This window comes from Equus asinus, chromosome 20, assembly GCF_041296235.1.
Source record: "Equus asinus isolate D_3611 breed Donkey chromosome 20, EquAss-T2T_v2, whole genome shotgun sequence".
Classification (NCBI taxonomy): domain Eukaryota; kingdom Metazoa; phylum Chordata; class Mammalia; order Perissodactyla; family Equidae; genus Equus; species Equus asinus.
The window spans coordinates 100,414,426-100,440,025 of NC_091809.1; the positions used below are offsets into that span (position 1 = coordinate 100,414,426).

A 25,600-nucleotide genomic window follows, 5' to 3' on the forward strand; every position below is an offset into this window, starting at 1 on the left:
ACAGGTGCCCACAGGGGCCCCAGGCCAGATGGGAATGTCTGCAGCTCTAGGTGACATCAAACCTTGGGCTGTGCAGGGTCTTCCTGAGCTGCCCAGCCTGCATCAAGCCACTCAGTGCTGACTGTGGCCTGCTCTGTGGCCCTCAGCAATTGCTGCTAAGACGCTGATCGACTCCTTGGAAGATGTTCAACTGTCTCTCAACCTCAGCCCTCCACAGCTTGAGCCTCTTGTGGCCACTCACCCAGTCCGCATGTGGCAGGTACTGTAGCTTGTGGGTCACTAGGACCACTGTCCTCTTATCGTCTCGGAGCAGCTCAAGGATGCCAGCCTGCATCAGATGGTCACTCAGATGGACATCCAGAGCTGAGAAGGGGTCATCCTGGGCAGAGGGGAGAAGGTAGGGGCAAGTGTCAAGGGAGGGAGTAACAGTGAGTATAAAAACCAGTGAGTTATACCAGCTCTGGTCTAGGGACTGACACTAGTTAGCTGTGCGGCCTTGGACAATGTGCTTTACCTCTCTGGGCCTCAGTGGCCTCATCTTAAAATGGGGCTGTTATCAGTTATCACTCTCAAACAGATCTGATCACAAGCACTTCCCGACTCCTGAACCCCCAATGGTCCGAATTCCTTAGCCGTAGTCCAGACTCTTTACAACCTGCTCTGTCTTCCTTTCCAGCCTCACTTTTCATCTGTCTCATCTAAGCTCTCTACACATTAGGTTTCCAGGGAACTTGCCATTCCAGGCCTTTGCCTAAGCTGTTCTCTCTGCCTGGAGTGTTTTGCCTGCCTGGTGAACTTCTATTCATCCTTCAGTGCCCCACCCAAACACTAGCTGCTTCTGTGTCCTTTCCTGACCTCCACACCTAGCCTTCCCTCCCCTCTGCTCCCATGGTACCTGCACAAAGCTAGATATGATAGTCTGTCCCTTCCTGACTGTGAGGCCCCAAGAACTGAGACCTCTTGTCCCTATACCTGGTACAGAGTAGGAGCTCAATAAAAGTTTGCTGAAATAAATTCAAATATCCACTTTACTTCTCTCCAATCAGGTTGTTTAAAGCTCACATGGGGTCATGAACAAGGTAGTACTTTGTAAAGTGTTGTGTCTGTGTCAAATGATATAAAAACCATGAACTTTACATTATGAATTGTGTTCAGTGGGGAGGGTTTGTGTGTGTTGAGGGGGAGAAGGAATAAAGCTGGGATCAGAGACCTGTGACAAATTGCCTCCCAAATTTCTTTCTGTTTAACTGATTCACTTTTCAAGGCCCTCCTCCAGGAAGCCCTCCCTGATTACTCTAGCCCTCACAGTTGTCTCCCAGGACAAGGGCCCTCATAGTCTGTGCCACACAGTTTGGCTTTCAAGTGGGCTGTGGCTCTTGAGTGTGAGTGAGCTCTGTCTCCCTAATCAGATTCTAAACCTTTGAGGCCAACGGTTGGGTTTTAGAATTCCTCAGTATCAACCAAGGCACCTAACACAGAGCTTGACATGAAGTAGGGCAGGGACAGCTAATATGTTTTATCTCCTGTTTGATTGCTAGAGGTTACCTGGAGTGCTGTGTTGAGAAGGATTCAGAGGCCGAGTTAAATTTCCGTGGGAAAGAATGCCATGATCAACCAGCAATGTCTGCTGTGGGCATGAGGTGGGAAGTGGCCACACACACTCCCATATTTGCAGTTCTTACAGTTGGGTGAAATAAGGGTTGACAGGTGGGGGCTGTCCTCCGGGGAGGCGGCCTGTGACTACTACTCACCTCCCCTCATCGCTACTGCAGAGCTCCGTGTGAGGTCCACAGGGGTCACTGCCCTATTCCCCTCTCAGCCTTCCCATCAACTAGATGGCCAGGTAATGTCTCTGGCAGGAGACGTTTGCCCTGGAGAGGGAGGTTGTCTGGTGATGGCATGTGTGTGTGTGCATGTGTGTGCAGATAATGAACCAGGCAGGCAGCCAGAGACGAGGGCACCAAGGAGGTGCCGGCTGGTGCACTCACCAAGAAGACGACATTGGTGTGCTGGTAGAGGGCTCGGGCCACGCTGATTCGCTGGCGCTGACCGCCAGACAGGTTGATGCCCTGTCACCAAAGGGGAGGAAAGGTCATGCCCTTATAGCCCTTCAGGAGAGACTGACCTGGCCCCTACTTGACAGCGGGCTCCCTGGGACAGAGGCCGGGCTCTCTCCACCTCTGCGCCCCTCCTCACCTTGCCGAGAGGAGGAACCTGTATATGTTTACTGAATTCATTGGGAAGTGGGGAGTATGATCCCCAGGGCTTTGAAGACTCATCATGTAGGTGCTAGGGGCCATCTGACTAGCGAAAACCAAGACAGAGAAAGTAGGGATTGAAATCACACACAAGGAGGACAGCCATGGGGGAATCCTACTCTAAGCTTATGGAGGAGGGGCCCCACCTGGAAAGTGAACAGGAAAAACACAACCCTGAGCCAGCACTGTGCCATGTGGACTCTGGGTATATAGTCCGGACGTGAATGCAGGAGAGGTCAAGTTGTCTCCAGCCTGGGAAGGCGCTAAGCTGACCTTTGCACCAGGCAGGGCAGAAAACTGGTCAAGGACAGCCACCAGTCCAGGGTTCAAGGAGATCATTTTGACCCCACTGCAGGCAACTCTTCAGCTGTCACCCTCTCTCATGTCGCAGTTACCTGCTGTCCCTGAGAAGGATCTCAGGGCGTGGTGGTGGTGATGGGTGGGGAGCAGGGGAGATGGAGGGCCCCAGCTTTGAGAAAGCCCCATGAAGGCTGCTACGAACCCGTTCCCCAATCTGGGTCTGGTCTCCATGGGGCAGGATGTCGATGTCCGGCTGCAGGGAGCAGGCTTCGATGACCATCTTGTACCTGGAGCGGGGTGGGGTGGGGACACAGCGGATCAGCCTGGACAGAGTTGTGCCTGAGCACCTGCAGAGGGCCATTAGCGTCTGGGCAGCTGTGCCCAAGGTGAGCAATGGCTTTAATGGGCCTCCCGATTGAGGGCAAGCAAACACCATGTGAGCCTGAAAAGAGCTGAGGGCAGCACCACACACAGTCTCGGAGCAAGTTAAATATTTGAAGGATGAAATTGGATGGGGGCAAATATGCCACGTAAGTGACAAGAGAGGGTCCTTGGCCTCTGTGCAGCTGGAAAGGCTACCGCCAGAGCCCAGGCTTGGGGTGCTGCCATGGGAAATCACTGCTGGTTGGTTTCGGCAGTAATGATGATGGCTGGGCAAATATTTGCCCAGCCTGCTCCTCTCATACTTCCCTGGCCAGCTCTTCACCCAGGCAGATGCCAGCCAGGCTTCATGGAGGCGTCAGAGTGTCTTGGTGACACGTACTTGATTGTCAGGCAGCTTTCGACTTGAGACTCATTTCTGTCACTTACTGGTTGGGTGGCCTTGGGCAAGTTCCTAACCTTTCTGAGGCTTGGTTTCCTCATCTGTAAAATGGGGATGATAACAGTACCCGCCTACTGGGGTTGCCTGAGCATTAGAGGAAATCACGCGTACAAAGAGCTTGGCACCTGGTAAAAGCTCAGTCGATGTCAGCTGTTATTATTATCACAGGAGGGAAAATAGTGCACAGGCTGCAGAGCTGGGGGGAGGGCATCACGAGAACGGAGAGTCATGGAGAGCTGGCCAGTCCTCCCACCAGCCGCCAGAGCAGGCGGCAGGGCTCCAGCACCCCTTCCCCCGCTGCCCCCTCACCCACGTGAGCTGACTGCCCTGATGCACAGGCACATCTGGATCGTTTCCAGGTGGACCATATGGAACAGGCTGGGATCCAGATAAGGGGGCTGGGGAGCAGGATGGCTGGGTGTGGAGATGGAGGGAGGGGCAGGGCAGCTGCCTGGGGCGTGGGGACTGGGGCAGGTGGTTAATGCTGCCCATGACCAATTTCCCCTCCCCCAGCCCGCCTCCCACCGAGAGCCTTTACCGTTGTTTGTTGAAGGGACTCTCAAAGGTGATGTTCTCCTCCACAGTGGCATTTAGCAGCCACGGTTTCTGAGAAGCGTAGGCCACGGGGCCTCTCTTCCTGGAAAAAGCAGGGTGGGAGTAGGGGAGACATTCTCAGGGCAGCTGTCCAGCTGATGGCTTAGACCAGGCCCGGGGGTGGGGGCTGTGCTGAGAGGGGGAGGTGCAGTTGGCAGAAGCCTGCTCTGTGTGGCCTCTGGTGGCCTCTCCTTCCCATAGGGCTGGAGGCAGGCTTGGGTGCTGGGTCTTAGCTGCCTTGAGGGGATGGGACCGCAACCCCTCCTGCCTTACACCCCACCTGCCCTGCCCCTGCAGTCCCTTCTCCTTCCTGCGTCTCTACCCAGAGCTGGGGAGGAGGCCAAAGTGTGACCAAACCAAGTAACCACTGGACACCTGAGTCCCTCCTTCCTTGAGCAGCCCTTAAAGCACTCCACTTTGATAAGACTTCGGAAAGCAGGTAACTCTCCAAACAGGACTTTTTAAAAAAGTGGAGCCAAGGAAACCACATTTAGCGCAATGTGGTTTTTGAAGACAAAAAAAAAGAAAAAAGGAAAAGATGACCACTAGATAAAAATGCTCTGGAGTGAAGGGAGAAAACCAGCTGAGGGAGCAGAGCCCTGCCACTGGCCTCCTCTGCAGCTGGGCTGGACCTGGGGGCTGTCCCCCCAGAGCTCGGTGGCTCCCTGGTCCTGGAGCCCCTCAGAGGAAGCCTGCCCGAGGTGGTGCTCCCAGGACACAGTACCTGACGTCCGCGTCGGCCGCCGGCTCCCGCTCTGGGCTGCAGCAAGGGAGGAAAGAGGCACCTTAGGGTTCACAGCGGTGGCCGAGTTCTCCAGAGCCGTCTGAGCTCCCTCAAACCCAGCCTGAGTGCCCTCGTAATCCCTGGGACCAAGTCTGCAGCCACACACGCTGCAGGAAGGGGTTAGGAGCGGGGGGTGGCCATCCTGGGGGAGCCTCCACTGCCTGAACCCGTGCAGTGTCCAGAATACACATGGGGTGTGTGAGGAGGGCCCTGGGGACCCGGTTAAATAAAGATCGTGAGTCGGGGAAGGCATCATTGGTGTAGGTTCCTGGGGGGGAAACTTTCTGCATCAGAGGAGAACCAGGCCCAGCATGGGGCTCTCCAGACCCAGGCTCTGTGTTGGGCGCAAACGCACCGGCCGGGAGTCCTGCACACACAGCTGAGGCAGAGGGTGCTCTCCGGCCAGAGCCTGGCGGGGCAGGCCGACAGGGTGCCCGCAATTTGTGGGTGGGGGCCTACAGCCGATGGAACTCGGGGTGGCAACTAGAGAGCCGAGAAGGGCTCCAGGCGTAATTTGCAGCCCCACGTGGCCCCGTCAGAAGACAGCCGTGGAATCAGGGGATCTGCTGGGAGAGACAGTCAGCTGCGGAGCCCATGTGCCCTGGACTGCCCCAAACCGCTCCACTGTCAAATACCCTGTCCTGTTCTTCTCATCCACACGTTTGTCCTCGTCACATACCATGAGGTTTGATTTTTGGCTCAAGAAATACGATCACTCTGGCTAGAGAGGCTGGCCTGTCATCACACCCTGGCACTTGGGACAAGGTGGGAAAGGGCAGAGAAAACACAGAGAAGGGAAACCTCTTTGGTGTTGGAGAGTGAAGGCCAGAAGCTTAAACTTATTTATAAAGTTGAGTCAACCTTCCCAGCCTGCCTCCCACCTCCAGCGAGTTTCAAATGCTCTCGGAAGAGGTGAGGTTAGGGAGGGTTTTGAGGGCCTCAGAGCCTCATTAATCTATCTCACTTGGACTTTTTAGACAACAAGAATGTAAAGCACATTGAACAGAAAGCAACCAGACCAAATTCTCTGCCTGGACTGGGGGATACCCATCTCTTCTCCTTACAGCTGTGTTTCCCAACTTTTTTTCGTGAGCACCCCCGAGGGCCATGTTAGACATATTTTTTTCTAATTGTCTTTTCCCTGCCGCATTTCTTTTTCAATTCAGTGGATTTCATTATATTCAGTAGGCTGTGCAACCATCACCTCTATCCAATTCCAGAACATTTTCATCGCCCCCAAAAGAAACCCAATACTCATTAGCAGCCACTCCCTTCCTCCCTTCCCACACGCCAATGGCAACCACGCAGCTACTCTCTGACTCTACCCACCATGACATTTTAATACCACAGACACACTGCGTATCTGTTTATATACTGTGGCCCATTGTAATATCTAAGTTTTTTCTTTCCCTAAGAACCAGATTTTGCCCTTGTTGAGAACGTATGCCTTATTACAAGGCCTCATGCCTCTGACATTATGTAGGCTGCATGCCCCTGAGTCCATACTCAGGATTCCCCCCAGAGGCACCCCCTGCCCCCACCCAGCCCCTTCCCTTTATCAGGACCCACTTCCCACCCAGTTCCAAGGCTGTACCTGGGGTCCTCTCCCGTCTCACTGTCAGGAAGGCTGCTGGGCACAAAGGGGAAAAACACCACGAGTTACCTCTCACTCCATTGTCTTTCTCTCCAACACACTGTGTCTTTGGGGAAGCAATCCCCACAACCCCCACCCCTCCCACCCACCCCCAGTGTCCCCAAGTGGCTTCCTCGGGGGCAGAAAGTGCTCTTCTCCATCTCTGTCCCTCCCGCAGCACCTGGCTGGGCACCCTCCAAAAGCAGGGCTTGCTCAGTGCTCCTGGCCCGACTCAGAGCAGGAGGGAGCCCGGCTGGGCACCAGGGCCGCCTCACCGCGGGGAGAGCTAAAGCTCAGAGAGGGATGGTGACTTTCCCAAGGTCGTGGTCATTTCACGCAGTGTTTTCACACTGTGGGCCCCAATAAGTGGGTCTGAAATAAGTGAATTGCAACTGCACTAAAAATGAAAACAAAAACAAAAAACTAGTGTGCACTGCCTGTGGTCAAGATGTGTATTTTTTGTGCGGATTTTCCCCCTTATCCATCAATGCACGAACGTGGTGGACTGTGACGTAAAATGCACCTCCTACTGTGGATTAGAGTGAAAAGTTCTGAGAACCACTGAACAAGGTGACCTGAATTTGGGTGCCAACTTTGCCAGTGCTCCTTCTCCTGCCCCAGGCACCGCTCAACCTTCCAGAAGCGGCCTCCTGAGAGTGAAATGTGTACTTCTGCACGTTTGGGGAAAAATGATTTGCTCTGTTGTCATACAGATCTTACTTTAATAATACTAAAACCAGCTAACGTTTATAGCACTTTTATAAGCTATTTTAAAACTCAAAATAACCATATGAAGGAGTTTTGACTGCCCCCACTTTACAAAGAAAGTGAGGATCAGAAAGGCTAATTAACTTACCCAAAGTCACACAGCCAACAAGTAGGAGAGAAAATAGATTTGTCTGACTCCAAAGCTTCATGCTCTTAATGACCACGCTACATTACTCCACGGTGATTACTCATGCTGTAGCTCTGATAAACGCCTTTTTGTCAGGAAAACCAGGATGGACAGAATCAGGGATGGGAAGAAGCCTGATGAAATTCTTCTCTGCCCTCCGCTGAGGGACAGAATTGAGTGGGATGTAATCACCAGATCCTGTTCTCTGATCTTTGTGGTCTCATTTCATTCTCTCAACCCAACCTAACCTCGAGTTCCCTAACCATCAGATGGCTCTAACTTATGGACCAGCTGATAACGCGAGACAGATAAAAACCCCAAAGCTTACACACTCCAACTCTGCGGCCACGTCCCAGATCAGCTTATCTCTGGAGTCTTCAGCCTTGACTGCTTCCAGAGTTGCAACGGCTGCTATTTATCTGGAGGAAAGCACGTCTGCAGCCTCCCTGAGGACCCAGCGAGCAATGAGCTCTCGGCCCTAACTCAGTTTGCATCATTGTCTGGGCTGCTCAATTAGCCCTGATAATGGACTACCTTCCTCTCTAATCAGCTCCTGCATAAGTCTTTTGTCTCCAGTGGGATTTTAAGGCAGGAAGAGCATCTTTTTCAGCCCCCACAGTCCTTAGCACACGACAGACAGATCTATAATAAATGGAGGTTGTTAACTGACGTGTCAATCATTTGCGAAGGAGGGAGGGAGCCTAGCACTCCATGCGGCCGTCCTCATGTCCTCATGCCCGGCACTGCGGGAAGCTCTTTGTATTCCCCACTGCATCAACAACCCTAGAAAGACGAGTTAGGATTCCCATTTTACAGATGGGGAGATTGAGGCCCAGAGTTTGCACAATGTGCCCAATGTTACAGAGCTAGGAAGAGGGGAAGCTGGGGTGTGCATCCAGGTTCATCATCTCTTTCCTGTGTGGTCCCAGCCTCCCTAGAACGAGCCTCCCCAAGACTCTGTGCGTCTATGTTTTAATCTGAAAAGTAAAGAATGGTACATGGGCAGGCACTTTCTCTCCACGATTGCTGGGCCCTTAAATGAACGTTGGGGGCATTCGATTCCTCCTTGGCCTGCACTTTTGGGACCAAGCACTGAGCTGAAAGGACCATTCCCCCAGCTCTCCAACCCCGTGTCCTTCCCTCCAGCCAGCTCCGAGCTGGGTGCGTGTGTGCCCCGAGTCAAGGCACAGAGCCCGCCCGTGAGGGACCCCCGTCTGCAGAGCCAATCAGACAGGTACAGAAGTCAGAAAGTTTCAGGGCCAAAAGGAAACTGGGAGCAAGAAAGTATTATAGAAATGTCGGGGGAAAGCACACCCTATATGCAAATACTTAGAGAAAAGACTGGAAACTTCTGGGCCATGGGATACTAGGTGATTTTTACCTTCTTTATACTTGTGTATCTCTTCTAATTTAATGTACTTTCTTTTAGAATCAGAGAAAAATGTAATTTTTTAAAAAGGAGTTTGGGGGAGGAAGAAATCTGAGAAGGTGAGGAAGGGCTCCTAGAAGAGACAGCTGAGCTGAACCTTGAAAGGGAAGGATGGAGAGGGTCGTGATGCAGGGATGGAATTCCGTGTGGGAGGGGGAGGCAGCTGATGAACACAGGCAGTGCGGAGAAGTGCAAAGAAAATGGGCTCTAAGGTTTGCATCTGAGGGGCTTCTCCACTCACTCATGGTGAAACCTTCGGCAAGTCCCTTTACTTAGGGGAGCCTCTCTTTCTTTGTCTATAAAATTGAGGTAATGGTATAAACCTCACAGCAACACTGGGAGAATATATTACAAATACAGCTCCCAGCTGGCTGGAGGGAAGGACATGAAATTGGAGAGCTGGGGGGACCGTCCTTTCAGCTCAGTGCTTGGTCCCAAAGGTGCAGGCCGAGGAGGAATGGAACGGCCCCACTGCTCATTTAAGAGCCCAGCAGTCAATAAAAAGGGGAGATGTTCAAACTGAAGTAGGAGAGAAGTTCAGACTTACAAGTCTCCACAGTCCATTTATCCTGCCCTAGAAAGGCTTGTCGCTGCCCTGAAGCCTATTACCTGTCACCCATGCTGCCCTTTCCAATTGATGTCATTGGGTCCTCATGACAAGTCTCCGGGAAAGCAAAGGGTTTTTCTCATTGTCCAGATGAGGAAACTGAGCCTCAGAGAGGTGAAGTAACCTGACCAAAGTCACACAGCAGGCGAGTGGCAGAGTAAGGACTATAACCAGAGACCATCTGGTTCCCAAGCCTGGCTCGTCACATCCACACAGTGCCCCTTCTCCCATCTCCCCTCCATCTCACCACACTGCCCCTCCAGGAAAACTGGGGTGCACCTGAGCCCCTGACCCCAACTCTCCAAAGGCTCCAGGAACTGTGTGGGCAGAACGGACCAAAGAGCAGGGCTTGGAGGAGCCTATCTCTCACCCCTGGGAGATCAGGGGGCTCGGAGGCAGCTGTCACACAGGGCAACAGTGTTCTGGGGCAGCCCTGGGCGAGCAGGGCCCAGGCCTCCTGAGCGGCACAGACAGAAGTGATAAATCGTTGGTACGCGGGGGCCTTGGCAGGCGATGGGGCAGGGGGATCGATCTGCAGCTCCTCTTAGGAGGTGGGAACTTCACCTCAGTGTTTTCCTGGGGCCCTGCTCCCTGCTGGCTCCCCGGGGACATTTAAAATCATTCCACTCGGGACATTAATGGCCCTATTCTTTATTTCCAAGCAAAGAACTTCACTTGAGTATATCTGCTAAAATGGACTCTTTATAAAAATGCTTTCCTCTTAAAGATTACATAAAGAGCCTACAAGTTCCCAGGCTGACAATGCATTGAAGCCAAGGGCCAGACAGGGGCAGGTGACTATTATTAAAGTGAATGTCAGGGAGCCACACGGCTCTCCCTGAGACCCGGAGCTGGGGGGCTGACGTGCCAGATCTGCTCAGGGCTGCCATGTAACTCTCCTGGCTAGAACTCAGCACCTTCCCCCGGGGGCCCTCCGTGCCCACCCTAGGGCTCTGTCTGCATGTGTCTGTCCACCCAGGACTGGTGAGCCCCCTGAGGGCAGGGCCAGGTCTCCTCTTTTGAGGCTTATACAGGGTGGTTCACAAAATACACATCCTGTACTGGGCACCTGGGGTACAACGTGGACAACCCTCACGCCCCATCCTCAAGGAGCTCCGTGTCATGGGGGAGACAGATGCATCGGCAGACAGTCACATGGTGAGAGGCGGGCACTAAGGGGATTCCTACATTCCCGGTGTCGGTGGAGAAGTTGGTGGTAGAATTCCGGGTGGAGCAGCTTGGGCAAAGACACGTGGGAAGGAGAGAGATGTAAAGACGCCTTTATCACGGCATCTCTCAAAGGTCACCAGTGGTTCCTGGTTCATTCATTTAGCAAATGAATTCATTTAGCAAAGGACCTGTGGATATGGAGAGACAAGTAAATTATGGTCCCTGTGCCCAGGGAGCTCACTACAGTCTCTCCTGGGAGACAGGCTGAAGTCCAGTTAAAGAGTAACAGGGGACTTTTGTTCCTGGCATAGAAGCACATCATCGAAAAATAACATTTATAGTAATATTTATAGGGCACTAACCACGTGCTAGGTTAAGCCTCACATCAACTCCACGGCTAATATGGGAAAACCGGTACAGAACGGCCATGGAATCTCCCAGAGCACAGAGCCCAGATTTGACCTCAGCTACCCTGCCTCCAGAGCTTTTGCTCCTGTCTGCTCAGCCCTACTGCTCGTTTGTTCATTGAAGGGAATAAGCGAATGGTTGTACAAACAAACCAATCTCCCCAGAGCATCCTCCATTCTGCGCTTCCTAATCCCCCAGTGGCCCGCCTGGGCCTCCTGGGACTCTCTCTGGCTGCCTGGTCACCAGGCCTTGGCCCCAGTATGGAAGAAAAACATCAGAGCAGCCTGGCATTGCCCTCGCCTCTGGCTGCACACAGGCAGACCCACAGGAGCAGCTCCCAGGTCAAACGCTGTTTTGCACTTGGCTCATTTTGCAAGCGCAACATCGCCTTGCACATCTGGGGCCTAGTGTGTGAGGCACGGAGCTCCTGTAAGTAATGGAGGGGGGCCCACAATACATAGCCTGCACACTTAACTCATTGCCCAGAATAGGTGGGCTGGACAGAGCTGTGTATGTGTCCAGGATTTTGAGAGGCAAAGAGCAGATTAAATCAGCTGAGCTGTGTCTGCCCAGATTCCTCCTGCTCCCAGCCAGTCATGAGCTCCTAACTGGTGTCCCTTCCTGCAGTCTCTCTCTGTCTGATCCCTCACCCTGTCTCACCAGCATGATTCTTCCACAGCCTACAGGCTAAATCTTATTTCCTGAGCCTGACGTATAGGGGTGTCTGGCCCAAGCCCAGCCCCCTTTGTCAGTCCCGTTTTCCCCACTGCACCCCTCTCACCGCCTGTTCCGGGCACCAGAATCACCTCTTTCACATCAGCAGCCTTTGCCCACGCTGACGCTCCTGCCTGGAACACCTTCCTCTCCTGCTCCTGCATTTTCCAACTGATGACACCATACTCATCCTCTGAGGCTCAGACACCACCTCCACTTGAGCCTTCTCTCCTTGATGGCAGAGTTCACTGCTCTTCCTCTGTGCTCCATTATGGCACTGCTCTCCTCTCCCCTCCCTTAAGAGCAGGGGCCTCGTCTTAATCATCTTTGCATTCTTATTGCTGTCCCCAACCTCTGGCACACAGTAGGTGCTCAATAAATATCGGGTGAGTGAATATATCAATGCAGAGAGACCGGAGCATGAGTTCAGCCAGAACAAATTCTCACAATTTCCTAGCATTGGCCGCCAGCTACCCTGATGCGCCTCGCCGTGCTTGGGAGGAAAGCGCACCAGGGAGGAGGGCAAACTGGAGAAACGAGAACATTCTCACCACCCGCACCCCCTCCCCCAGCCTCGAACAGAGCCAGGAGCTGGGGTGCAGGCTGCCCATTGAGGAGCGTGAGTGTCAACAAGGACAGAGCTGTGAGCATCTGTGTAGGGAGTCTGCTGATGAGGCTGGGGATGTGTCCCGGCCACAGGGGCTGCCGGCCCTTGGACCATCAGGACAGCTATTTCTTCCTGTTGCTCTGGAGCCCCTTCCCCGTAAGCACACACCACAAAATCCATGCACTCGAGCACCTGGGTGCAAATCCCTCTTTGGCTGTTCAAAAGCTGGGTGCTGTGGGCAACCTGCTTCACCTCAGTTTCATCATCTGTTAAATGGGGATAATGATAATACCTACCCCACAGTTCGGTGAAGGCTGACTGAGACAATGAAGTCAACACGGTGCCTTGCACACTGTCTGGCACGTAAGAGCCCTCTTGTATCCCCCGGACTGGGGCAGAGGTTCCCGAAGAGAGCGGAGGCAGCAGTCAGACCCTGAGGCTCAGCCCAGCTCAGAGAAGAGGTGGGGCTGAGGCAGGGCAGGGCTGAGGAGCATGAGCTGCTACCCAGCAGGCCTTCTGCCTCTACAGAGGACAGACTGGTGCTGATGCTGGTGTGAGGCCACCCGAGGGTGAGGATGGTGGGATGGAGATGAAGAAAGTGGGGCAAAGGGACCAGGTTCACAGGGGGTTTGACTCAGGCTGAGTGGGACACAGAGAGGGGCATCCAGGGGCAGCCCCACTCTCTGAGCTCTGTAATCCCATCTAGAAAAGGCTTGCCCTCTACATGGAACTTGGAGAATAATCCCTGGGACTAGGACCCAGGGGACCCCAGCCCAAGGCAGCAGCCAGGCTCGAGGGAAGGAGCCTGGGCTTGGTTCCCTGCTCCACACACGGACCCATAAGTCACCCAACCTCTCTGCCCTCAGTTCCTACTCCTCCAAAATGGGTGGTAACACCCAGCGGGAGGCTTCATGAGTTCATGCATGCAGTGTGCTTCACAAAGGGCCTGGCCCATAGCAGGCACCCAGTCAGCACTGGCTGCTTTCTCAGTTCACAGTTCCCTGGGGCTCCTGTCTTCCTGGCATAGACACGCGCTGTCAGCCAACGGGCAAGGCTCCTCGCTCCAAAGCTGAGGGGCAGTTGGTACAAGGGACTGGCAAAGTGACCCCAAACCCAACACCTGGACCTTCCCTGTCAGGTTGTGATGAGAAATCCCCAAACAAGATGGGGACTGGAGGCAGAGACCCCTCGGCCCCCAAATGCACCACAGTCCCCGATGGAATTCAGGCTCCAGAGACTGAGGTCACAGGAAAGCCAAGAGGCTCGTCTGCCAGTCCACAGCACCGCTGAGGAGGGAAACTTGCCATCTGTTGGATGCCCCATTCAAGGACATTTTGGAAAAGCAGGAAATGGGGGTGCACACAGGCGTGCAGACACTGGGCCCTAGGTCCTTCTCTCTGCTCAGTTCTGTGCTCACACTTAGGAAAACTTAGGACAACTTCCCTTGGAAAGGATTGCTTTCCTGGGCCTCTGCTGCACTGGCTGTGACCTTTGTTCCTGAGGGAGGCCCTACAAACCTGGATCAGGTCCCTCCTTCCCTGGGCTACCGGGGGCTCCAAGCCAGGTTTCGCGTTGACGACCTCCTCTGCAGCCATCCCCTGCCCAGGTTTCTGAACACCGATTCCACCCTCCGCATTCCTCAGCTCTTCTTTTCCTACCTTTAACAAGGTGTTTATTTTATACGTATCTCATATCAACGAGTTTCAAGTGCTTTTTGGAAGTAGGTGGGTATAAACAATACCTTCACGATTGACTCAGCCTGGGGTTCTGCTCTTTAATTAAGACAGTGGTCTTTGCCCAGACACCCACGTTTGTCTGGGTTATCTCTGGCTCCTCAAAACACCCACTGAATGGTCTGTGTCAGCTTCGCTGATGACCAAGCCGGAAACCAATGTTTATGTTGCTACTCCTCACTCTGGGGGGCAACACAACTGAGTGACCATGGGATCTGGAGTCAAACAAAACTGAGTTCGAATTCCAGCTCTGTCACTTATTAGCTGGGTGAATTAGGGCACATAGTTTAACCTTCATCTATAAAACGAGAACCGTTAACAGTACTCACCTAGCTGGTTGTCATAGGATTAAATGAAATAATGCGTGCAGAGGACTTAGCAAAGCACCTGGCACATAGTAAGAGTTTAAGAAATACCAATGATGATAATGAGAATAAGAATTGACTGCATTTATTGAGTACTCACTGAACACACAGCGGGTACTCAATAAATACATGGTGCATCCTCAACTGAGGTGGATGCTTGAAGGGGGCCTGCCCACCTGGCCACTGTTAGTCTCTCCCCACTAACTGAGCCCCGAGGGTGCATTCAGTACCTGTTCCAGAAGACGGCCCCTGAGATCTTCTGCATCTCCCCCAGCGTGGCCAGGAGGAGAGAGGACTTGCCACAGCCCACCTGCCCCACGATCATGGTCAGCTGGCCTGCAGGGAGGGAGGGCAGCAGATGCGAGCGGGGCCAGGAGGGAGTCTGAACGACCACCACCCTGAAAGACAGACAGACAGATACACCCAACCTGGGGCCCTCATTTGCTTTCCTCCTACCTAGAATCCCCAGGGAGTCCTGTCCCCCTTCGAGAAAGGTTTCCTTCTGGAAACCTACATCCTCCTTCTGGCTCGCCAGGTCCTTCCTCCACAGCTGATCCCCTTTCCCCTTCCTAAGCACTCAATTCTTCCTTCCAATGCTCCCCACTGTGAGCCCAGCTCCTCATGGTCCCAACGAAGGCCACCCGGGGTCCTACTTCCATCCTACTTCCATGCTTTGCTCATGGTGCTGCTTTTCCCTGGATGCCCACCCTGCCTCACGGCCCGAGGGACCCTCCTCATTCTCAGAATCCCCACCTCTTCCACAACACCTTCCCTGGCTAATTGGGACTGCTCTGCTCTTTGTGAAGTGCCCACACTGTCTGCAACAGATGGTTTGACATCAAAACCCCGCTGTCTTGCCCTGTCCTTGTTGCTGCACTCCCACCTAGCACCTCGAGGGTGTAGCACACCTCCTCTCTAGCGTTCACTCCCCAGAGCACCCACGAGAGTGTGCACAGAGAGCAGGGACTCAATGAAGGCTGATTTTTCTCCATGTCGTTCAGGGGAACATGGGGAGGGGCGCTTCAGATATGACTCCAACGGGGACCCAGATCATGATGGAGGGGTGAGCTGGGCCATACCTCGGGGGATACGGATGGTGATGTTGGACAGTGTGGGGATTCCATCGGGGGTCCACGTGAAGAAGCCTCCGATGATCTTTGTGGGCAGCATCCCACCATGCGGAAGAGAACAGTAAGGCAGCTGTTTCTCAGTGTGAATAGTCTCTTGCCTCCTCTCCCCCATGAAAGTCAAAAACACTTGATTCCAGTCCTTGGATCATTTCCAGGATGGGGGGGTGGGGTGGGGTGGGGAGGGGGGCCTTCTTATGCAGATCCCTGCTCGAGGCACCCAACCCTGAGACGCCATGGGTCCCCCCTAGGTGGAGATGGAAGTGTTGCCCCTGGTCACGGGACTCCTGTGGACTCTACAGGCAGGTAGGGTGACCTCTAGGGTAGAGGACTCAGCACATCCATCTCTAGCCCTTCAGGTGCTGAGCTCCCTCCTGGAGATGGCGCTGGGGGGCTGGGCGTGGGGCTGCAGGGTTCAGGACTCACCTGGACACAGCAGTTGTCAGCATCCCCGTCTGCACTGGGGGCCAGCCTCTGCAATGGGCCCGTGAGGCCCCGACAGTCCTCCCGGGCTGGACGCCTGCGGTTCACAACCTTGAGGGGCTGGGGGTAGTAAGGAGGAGGTGAGGGCCCATGGGGCTGGGAGCTGTGCAGGGGATGGAGCTCCCCTTGCTGAGGAAAGGCTGGGGCAGGAAGCAGCAGGGCGAGAGCAGCAGGCACCAGAGAAAGCACGAGTGGCAGCGGAGGCCGGGCACTCACCACCGCTGGGTACTTGCTGGCCTGGCCCTGGGGCGGGGGCTCCCGGGGAGCACACTGCTCCTTGCGGATCTCGGCACTGGACAGGAACTCGCTCAGCTTTTGCACACTGTGGAGGAAGCACAGAGACACCCCTCACCCTGCCAGGGGCAGAGGGGAGGGGAGAGCGAGGAGGGTGAGGCCTGAGGGAGCAGCTCTGAGAAGGTTCTGGGTCCTAGGTGTGGCCCCTACAGAGCCCACACTGGAGGGGGACATGAGCATCCCATAGCGGGGGCAGTCATAGGTGTTCCCAGGGTTTGTTAGGGGTGACTGGTCAGCTGGAGTAGGTTAGGGTCTGGATTAGGGTGGGATTGGCTGGCTTTAGGGTTAGTTTAATATTAAAGTTGGTTAGTCTGGGTTATGAGACTGAAGGATGGTTGGCGTTGGGCCTTATCAGTGACTGTTAGAGGTAAAGCTGGTCAGTGTTAAGGTTGGGTAGGATTAGGGTTGGTTATTAACAATCACTAATGTTTTTGAGCACATGGTACGTCAGACCTTGTGTTAAATGTTTTGCAAGCACATCATTCAATCCCCTGCTGGGGCAGGTGTGGGGAGGTTTTACTCTTCCCAGCTCTGGGAGGAAAAGGCCAGCCACTCACCCCCTCGAATTTCCCTGTGGACCCAGGAGGCTCGGGAAGGTTCATTCTCTCTTATTCCTGGGGGTGTGGAAGCTGGGAATTGTTTGTAGTCTCCTTTCCTCCATTCTGTCCACATGTCCAACAGGCCCGGGGCCCACCAAGCCCTCCAACTCTCAAGGCAGAACAGTCTGACGCTCTAACGGAGCTGTGGCCCCGGTTTCTGTTCTGTGCACAACCCCCGTCCCCGACCAGGAACAGACTGCCAGCCTCTGCCAGCTTCCCTGCCGTCCTCGCGCCAGCACTCCCTCAGCAGCAACCAGAAAGATGGAGCCAGCTTTGGGTAAAGCTTTAGGCCGTGTCCTGCTCCCACCTTCCCCAGAGTCTGCTCTCCCTCTTTAAAAAGGCCTCAGCTGCCCTCGAGACAGTGAGACCAGGAACGTTTGCATATGGAAATGTTTCTGGATCAGGCAAAGGACTTCCCACAGGTGTAGCATCCTTGAATCTGTGGTTTCTACAGAAGGGCTGGGGTCGGGGTGGGGAAGGAGGGGTGATCATTAGAAGTCACAATGCCATGGCCGGTAAAACTGAGTCAGCACAGCCAACCCTGGAAATGGGAGCTGAGCCCTTTCCCGCCAGCTACTTCCTGGTCAGATGTTCCTATGCCCACACTTCTGCAGAGTTAGGCCCCCTGCCATCCTGAACCCCTGCCAGATTTTCCTCATGCAAGCTGCTCTTGCCATCAGCTGCTTCATTCCAACGGCTACTCCTCCCTGTTGGCTGCCTGGGACCCGCCAGGGTCCCATGAGACAGGGGTGTCACTTTCCTCAAGGCTGAAGGGGCAAGAGTACAGAGGACATTTGTTACTATCCGGTTCTATTTGCGATGGGAAAGGACATAGCTAGCTCTCCTAGAGGCATGACAGGCCCTTGCTTTCAAGGAGCTATTTCAGAGGCCCAACGAAATCTTCACACTCTAGCCATGGTATCCCCCAGCCAGAGCCTCTGCCCTCTACCTTCAGGCTTTCCTTCCCGAGAAGGCAATGCCTCTGGGCGAGTGGCAGAGTCACCACTGGGCTCTAGAGCCTGGAAGTGGGGGGCCTCCCAGAGCCGCAGGCCAACTGGGGACAGGATGGGCAGGGACATGGGGGAAGCTGCTCCCCTGGCCAGCGAAGGCTCTGGGACCCATGGAAAGAATGCGGATGTTCAGCCCAGGGAAGACAATGATTCAGCGGATACCTTCTGAAATCCAAGGGGCTGTCATGTGGGGGAGGGATGGCACTCGTTCTGGGTGGCTCTAGAGGGTAGAAGTAGGACCAATGGGTAGAATTTTTGAGGATATATTAATTTGGGCTCAACATTGAATTTTTTTTTTTTTTTACAGACTTGTCTTGGAGGTGACATTGAGTTCCCTCTTCCTGGAGATATGTTAGCAAGTTGACTAGTCCTTTCTCAGGACTGCGTGGAGCAAAGCTACACATGGTATACGTCTGTCTGACCAACCACGACCAGCTGCAGCGAGGCCCAGGTCCATGGGGACCTGTGTCCTGGCCCCAACAGCTGTGGTTGCAGTGGTCACCGGAGCCAGCCCTGGGGCTGCCACACGAGCTGCCTGTCCTGTGCCCTTGCTGGACCCTCCTCTCACCTGACTAGAGCTTTGACTGTAGACCGGACCACACTGGACAGCAGGAACAGCGGCGTGACCAGGATGTGGAAGAGGGAGAGGGAGGCGAAGGCCACGGAGGGGGAGAAGTCAGCCTCTTTGAAGAAGCTGACGTGGCCCACGAAGGTCTGTGGACAGAGGCATACGTGAGATGGGGGGGTGCCTCAGAGTGGGGGCCCTCCCACACCGGCAGCACTCAGCCCCCAGGAAGGAAACGAGAGGGCTGGAATAGGGACCCAAGGGGACCGTTCTGTCAAAGACCTTATCATCATCCTCAGTCTCTATGGCAACGTCCCCAGCAAGTTCAAGACGTCAAGCTGGAGGGCCGGGGCTGCTCCCTCCCTGTCCTGCCCCCTCCTTGCCAGGAATGACCAGGGAGAAGCCCTCAGGTTAGGTCAGCTCTGCCCCCCCTCAGACAGCAGTTCTCAGTTGGGGAAAACATAAACCCGACAGTTACAGAATCGCCTCCTCGCCCTGCCTGCCCCCTGCCACCTGGCTAGCTGGCGGCCTATGTTACCCAGAGTTCCCCCGAGAGCCAGGCCAGGAACCAGCCCAACAAATCACATGGAGAGTGAATTCCCAACCTGCGTGATGGGCTGTGAACTAGATGCAGCTCAGGGAGACCGCACCCCCCCCCCCCCCCCCCCCCCCCCAGGGGAAATGAATGCATCTTTTTAAAGAATTGCAGCCAGCACAAAAGAGAGTGAAGGGAGCCCTGGGGGACGGAAGGGGCTTGTGGGGGCCCGGGTGCTTCTGAAGGGCTCACTGCCGGTCTCCTCTGCTGAGCTCACGCACAGCTTTGGTCAAAATCCCTTTAGGAAACCACCATTGTCATATTTAATGATGTGGAGAATTGTTTGTGCGATATTCTTAAATTTTAAAAGGCAGGTTACAAAACCTTGTGCCGCACAATCCTATTTTTGTAAGAATGTCATATTACGTGCCTTAAGAAAAGATGGGAAAGAAACACACTGAAGATGTCACCAGTGGGATTATGGTGATTTAAATTCTCTTTGCCCTTTCCTTTCTGAGTTTCCCAACATTTCTACAATAAACATGTTTCACTTTTATAATTAAAAAGTTCAATAGCTATTTTTTAAAGATTTCTTTAAAGACTAAGCCTCAGGTCCTCCAGGCCTGGAGGCTGGGGCCCTGTCTGCTGGAGTATGGGAGGGACCCTCTCCGTATACAGACTTTCAATCCATCGCCCTGTTCTCAGTCCCACTGCTGAGCTCACCCTCTGAAGTTCCTGTGCAGAGAAGACCAAACCCTAGGGGTTGGGGGCCTCCCACCACAGACACCCCACCCCCCCGCCCCCCGCCCCCAGGCCAGGTGATGGAGAAAGGATCCACTTACGATGAGGACGGCTGCGATGGGGATGGCCGTGTTCATGAAAACTGTGGAGGAAGCACAGGGCAAGTTTAGTGGGAGGGATGAGGCTGCTAAAAACAGTGATCAGGTGGCAGTTCAGCCTCTGGGGTCCTCTCCCCAGCCTGCGGGGTGGAGCTGGGTAGGGTGGGAGCAGAACTGTAGCCCTGTGGCACCTCCAGCTCCTCACACAGCTCCTTACACAGCTCCTTGAAGTCCTGTTTCCTTCGGGACTCTTGTTCTGTGTCTCTGAGACTTAACCATTTAAAGAAAGGCTCAAATGCTCCTCTTCTGCTCCACATGCACAGTGTGAGGAAGTCCCAGGAGAAAGCAGTGGGAGGGGGAGTTGGAGAGCTGGCTGCCTGTCAACAGTGAGGTCAGCAGTGTGTGTTTCTGGGGGCACCAAGTTGCTACGCCTTCCTCTGCCTTTGGTCCCTGTATCCCCCCAGGCCAGGTTCTCTCTGAGGTTTAGAGGCTTCCTAATCTCCATGGCTCTTGGGAAGGATTTCAAACTCATTCATAATAGGTATTAGCGACTAAGGACAGCTTAAAACAGGGTCTCCCTTAGCTCTAAGGCTTAGAGTCCACGCCCAGGTGGGGTAGTTGGTTTGCTGCCTCAGGGGTCTTCTCCTTATTCTGTTTAAACTGTGGCCCTCAGATCCTTCAAAAGGACCCCATAGAGCAAAGAGAGCTGGGCTTAAAGTCAGAGAAGGGTGCAGTCCCTGTTAAGTATAAGCTGTGTAACGTTGGGCAAGTCATTTACCTTCCCTGTGCCTCCGTTTCTTTACCTGATTTTTGTAAATTTGTACTTACTTGTCCACACACTCTGACTCTCTCCAAGGTGAGAGGAGGTGATGTAGGGAACAGGCTCTGTGAGCCAGAGGGACTGTCTGAATGTTACACCTCCTGGGCTGCTAGCTTAGCCCTGCGCCACAGGTCGCTGCTCCTCCAGCCCAAGGTGTGAGATATCTGAGGTCTGGGCATGGGTTCCTCAACTTCCAGAGAGGGCAGCCCTCCTAGAGTAAGAAACGACCATCCTAGCTGCCACCTCCCCATCTCATCCTCCCTCTTTCTAGGAGTCTCTTCCAGGCCAGCCCAGAAAGGGTCTGGTTCTATAATTAGCCAAATTAAAGCAGAAAGAGCCAGAAGCTAGGAGCCAGAGGCCAAGGGCTCAGCCTGTGCACATGGACCCTGTCTAACGAATGGCGAAGTCTCTGACCCTCTGAAGAAGTACAGATGTTCAACACCGTTCCAAGAAGCTGACTGTCCACTTACTCTAAGAATCCTACATGCGCTGGTAATACACAGTGTATGCTGGAGATGTGGGGCCCCAAGCAGGTGGAAGGACATGGCCCCTGTCAGGGGGCTTCTAGTCTGAGAAAGGAGACAGAACTATGCTCCCAGGAAGCCCCTGATGTGACGGGGAGACAGGGAACATGCCCCTAAGGAGTTCCCAAGCAAAGAGGCAAGATACTGCGCCCATCTTTGGAGAATTCCTCATCCAATGGGGAAGACACAGCCCCTGTCTCAGGGAGGAGATACGGCTAGAGCTCTCGGGCCTTGCTAATCTCTCTGACCACAAGGCTTTTTGGCCACACCAATATCACACATGACGGTGCTTTAACTGCCTTTCCTGAAGAAGGCTCCATGGTCTCCCAGTGCCACCACAATGCCATAGCCCTCTCTCCTCATAGTCCCTGGCAGGGGGCAGCATAAGCATTATTGCCTTCCTACAGTATAAGGGACCTGAATCTGGCACACAGGACATAGCACAGCCATCACTGGCTGGGGAGAGGGAGGGGAAGAAGGATGCCCACGAGGCCTGGGCCATTCACTGGCATCAACCACTTAGCTCTAAGCACGGGGTAGCCTTGCCCTTCCCCTCCAGGGCCAGTTATTCCAGAGAGCTCCCTCAGGGCACCGGCCTCCTGCTGTTCCTCTCCTGCCCATCCCCATCGATTATCAAAGAGGAGGGGCTCAGGCTACAGAAGGCACCTGTGCACCACACCTCCCCCCAACTCCCCCTACCCTGGCCCCTTGCCCCAACCCGGGACCCCTCCCGCACATTCTGGGCTCAACTCCCAGCTAAAGAACAGGCTTGACCCGAGTCAGATTGTCAATCAGCCCAACTCTGCTTGGAAAGCAAGATGGTGCTCTGGAGCGAGAGCCACACAGAAGTCCAGACCTTCTGATCCTATAATCCTCTCCTGGGAATTTATCCCGAATAATCACTCACAAAGCCCTCAGCAAGATGGTGTTCGCAGCAGCACTGTTTGTCACAGCAGAACAAACCCACAACCACGGCAACCAACGTCCTGAAACGAAATGCATGGGGAGCATCATCGTGAGGGCTGCTCCAGTAAACGTGGTACCTCAGCTCTAGGGGGATCTTGCAGTCAGAAAACGTGGGATAACTGACATTTTACTTCACTCCATTTCTTCCCTGTCATATTTTTTTTAATTTATATTTTTTCTATTTTGTCATCTTTATTCTTTTCTTTGAGGAAGATTATCCCTGAGCTAACTGCTGCCAGTCCTCCTCTTTTTGCTGAGGAAGACTGGCCCTGAGCTAACATCTGTGCCCATCTTCCTCCACTTTATATGTGGGACGCCTGCCACAGCACGGCTTGCCAAGTGGTGCCATGTCCGCACCTGGGATCCAAACCGGCAAACCCCGGGCTGCTGAGGCGGAACGTGCGCACTTAACCGCTGGGCCACCGGGCAGGCCCCTATTGTCTCTATTCTTGAAGCTGCCTGAACTCCTCTGAGGAACGACACAAGCTATAAATAAATTTGCAAATGAGCATTCCAAAGCTGGTGCAGCAACATGGAGAATGCTTAGGACAGAATTAATCTCTGCCCTGTTCTGGCTGTTGTACGGAGACACTAAAGAATGAATGTGCAACTTTCCACCTCCCTCACCCTCTCCGGGAGGGACAGCCCCTGTGCCGGGAGCTCTGGTTCTCTCTGGGGTGGGAGTCGAGGGAATGAAATCACAGATACTTGTGTTTTAAAGGCCTCTCTGAAGATCACCCCACTGGGCCCTGGGGTGGACATGGCTGGGACTGGGGATGTCAGTGCCAGAGATGGGGTGGCCTGAAATGCTGCAGGCTCTGCCATCTCTCTGAGCTCAGCAGACAGCCTGTGTCCTAGTGCGGGTGGGGAGGGAAGGGAGCGGGCACCCCAGCTGTCCTGGGTTGAACACCTGTGGCCTTGCCTCCCTTTTCCTGAACCACATAAGGCCCCGGGAGACCTTAAAGGTGGTGGAGGGGTGAGAAATATGACCAAGAGTAGATTTCTCTCCAACTTTGGCACAGGGTTGGCTGACTCACTTTGATATGATCTAGGGAAGAAAAAAAAAAAAAAAGCAAGCACATGACAGTGCTCAAATCTTGAATGTTAGGGGGCAGGAAATACCGAGAAATAACACTAAGTGCAAGCAGAAGATGACAAAATGATGTGTGAGTGTGAAGCTGTTATGGAAAAGTTTAGTTGCATGTAGGCAGGCCTGAAAGGTCACCTTCAAAAGTGAAAGCCTTCTGGAATGGTGTAGAGATATGGGTAGGTGTGGTTTTCATACCCCCTAAAAATATCCCTTAAGAAATATTCATTCAAAAATTATTTTTTGAGGGTCTCCCCTGTTCCAGGCATTGTGCTGGGTTCTGCGGGTCCAGTAGTGAACAATGTGTCAGCTTTTCATAATCCCCCGAACAAAACAAAACAACAAATCAACTGACACAAGAGCTGGGCTCTGATCCTTCCCTCCCCATGACTTTGCCCAAGGAATGCTGCCTGGCCTTGTCGGGGGCGGCCCAGCGCTGCAATACAAGGAGGTTTTCATTTCCAAAGCCTCGATAAATATTTCAGAAGCCATGTGTCAGGCAGGCACAGCCAGCCATCTGTGCCTCTGGTTAACTTCATCTTTGTCCCCCGAGGAAGGCCAGGGAAAGGGCTGCGGGCCCACAGCCTGGGCCTGACGGCGGGTAGCACCTGCAGGAGGAGAAATGCATTGGAAGTGCACAAGGCTACTTTGCATTCAGCCGGATGGTCAGCAAAGTCAACAGAGGGGAAGGAACGGTGTGTGCGCCGTGGCAACAGGGGTGGAAACGTGGCAGGAAGCCCACAGTCCCACTGATTTCTGCCTCCTTAATTAACGGACCTCCCCAGCTCTCCACCAGCCATATCTCCTCTCATGCAGGCCGGGATGCCCCAGCAACCAATTGTGGCTGCACCAGCTGGTGGAAGGGAGGGCAGATACTGAAGAGGTTCAGAGACACTGGAGAAGGAAGGGGACCAGGTCTGCAGGTCACCTTGTCCCCCAACACTGGCTGTTCTGAGTCAGGGTCTCCATCGAGGAGGACAGAAGCAGCACAAGACTTGCCAAGAACAGTCAGGCCCTGGGTTGTGGAGGGGGGCAGGTGCAGGGTGCTCATGAATGGGGTTCCCCAGCACCATCCTGCCCACTCCCCACCCAGTCCATGGCAGAGTTGGGTTTGGGGTTTCTTTTTTGTTTTTCAGGACACAGTATGAGGCCAGTCACATTCATCCGAGGAGGGCCCACCCGACTGTGGTTCAGACCTGACTGGGAAGAGGGAAGACCCTTGACCACAGAACACAGGACGGGATGGCAAACACATCTTTCCTTTCCTTAAACTCCTTCACTAGGTCCCCTGCTTCAGGATAAAGCCGGAGGCCTGAACACAGCACACAGGGTCCTGCCCGATCTGGTCTTGTTGTCACCCTCTCCTCACCGAATTACATTCTAGTCTGGAACAAACCATCATCCTTCTCACCTTTAGGACTTTGTGCCTGAAATATTCTTCCCCTCATCTGGCTAAGTTGTTGTCATCCTTTGGGCATCAGCAACGGGCTTCACCTCTGACAAGGCTTCCTTGACTTCCAGCAGCCCTAAGACTAGGTAGGGTGCAACTCTCACGGCCACCTAGAACACCCCTTTCTGTTCCCGTCATGCATGATACAGCTGCATCTCTTGCTTCTCTACTAGAAGGGACCAACATTTGTTTTTACCACCGCATCCCCCACACTTAACACAAGGCCTGGCATACAGTAGGTACCCAGTAAATACTTGTTAAATAAGTGAATGAAAGAAACAAAAGAGGCCAGGGCTAGATGAGTAACACAAAAGAGAAAGTGGGGCATTTGGAACTGACCCCATGGCTCTGACCACGTGCATGGCCAGCGTTCGTGGCATGGTCTCCTACAAGTTTGTGAGGGTGAGGACCATGCCCGCCTCTCCTTTAACACCCAGGGCCTCAGGAGAGTCTGGCACAGAGAGACGCTCTGGAACAGATGCTGTACAAAGGACCGCGCGAACTGGCAGCATGTCAGCTGGCTGACTGGTGGGGCCTAGGACCCCTCCGTCACTGCTGCAAAGCTTGTCCTCAAACACATGCCTGGGCTGGACATCTAGAGTTGTGCTGCTTCTGCAAGGAAATGAGGATTGAACTGACTTCTAAGGGGGTGGCCACAACACCTGCCTCCAGGTTTTTCCCACTTTATCTTCTATTCAGTGAAATCCTGCCCGTCTTGCGTGGTGTAGCCCAAGCCGCCTCCAGCATGAAGCTCTTTGTGAACTCCCAGCTCATGGGTGCTTCCTCCTCCTCTCTTCTCTGCCATTTGCTGGCTGAGGACCTCAGAGAGTTATCACACCTCACTGAACCTCAGTTTTCCATGCTGTAAAATGGGACAGCGAGCTATATACCTCACAGAGTTGTGATGAGGACTGAGCTCAGTCAGGTTTGCCAGGTGGCCAGCACAGAGCTCTGACTTCTCAGCAGAGTATAAACTCCCTG

At 53.8% G+C, this 25,600-nt stretch overlaps 1 protein-coding gene across 2 annotated transcripts in view; it reads right to left on the minus strand.

Annotated features, from left to right (window-relative positions):
• Positions 1-25,600, minus strand: part of ABCC8 (ATP binding cassette subfamily C member 8) — a 75,207-nt gene that overhangs the window by 16,032 nt on the left and 33,575 nt on the right. The window contains exons 11-22 of one of the 2 annotated variants that reach the window (XM_044753042.2): positions 19,776-19,816; positions 18,402-18,547; positions 16,147-16,252; positions 15,874-15,990; positions 15,400-15,475; positions 14,551-14,656; positions 6,354-6,386; positions 4,700-4,735; positions 3,920-4,018; positions 2,761-2,845; positions 1,989-2,069; positions 242-379 (exon numbers count right to left, since the gene is read on the minus strand). In XM_044753042.2, coding sequence (XP_044608977.2) covers positions 242-379; positions 1,989-2,069; positions 2,761-2,845; positions 3,920-4,018; positions 4,700-4,735; positions 6,354-6,386; positions 14,551-14,656; positions 15,400-15,475; positions 15,874-15,990; positions 16,147-16,252; positions 18,402-18,547; positions 19,776-19,816 — 1,064 coding nt within the window. Of the gene's footprint in view, positions 1-241; positions 380-1,988; positions 2,070-2,760; positions 2,846-3,919; positions 4,019-4,699; positions 4,736-6,353; positions 6,390-14,550; positions 14,657-15,399; positions 15,476-15,873; positions 15,991-16,146; positions 16,253-18,401; positions 18,548-19,775; positions 19,817-25,600 lie in introns of both variants that reach the window. The other variant, XM_044753041.2, reaches the window with a different exon arrangement.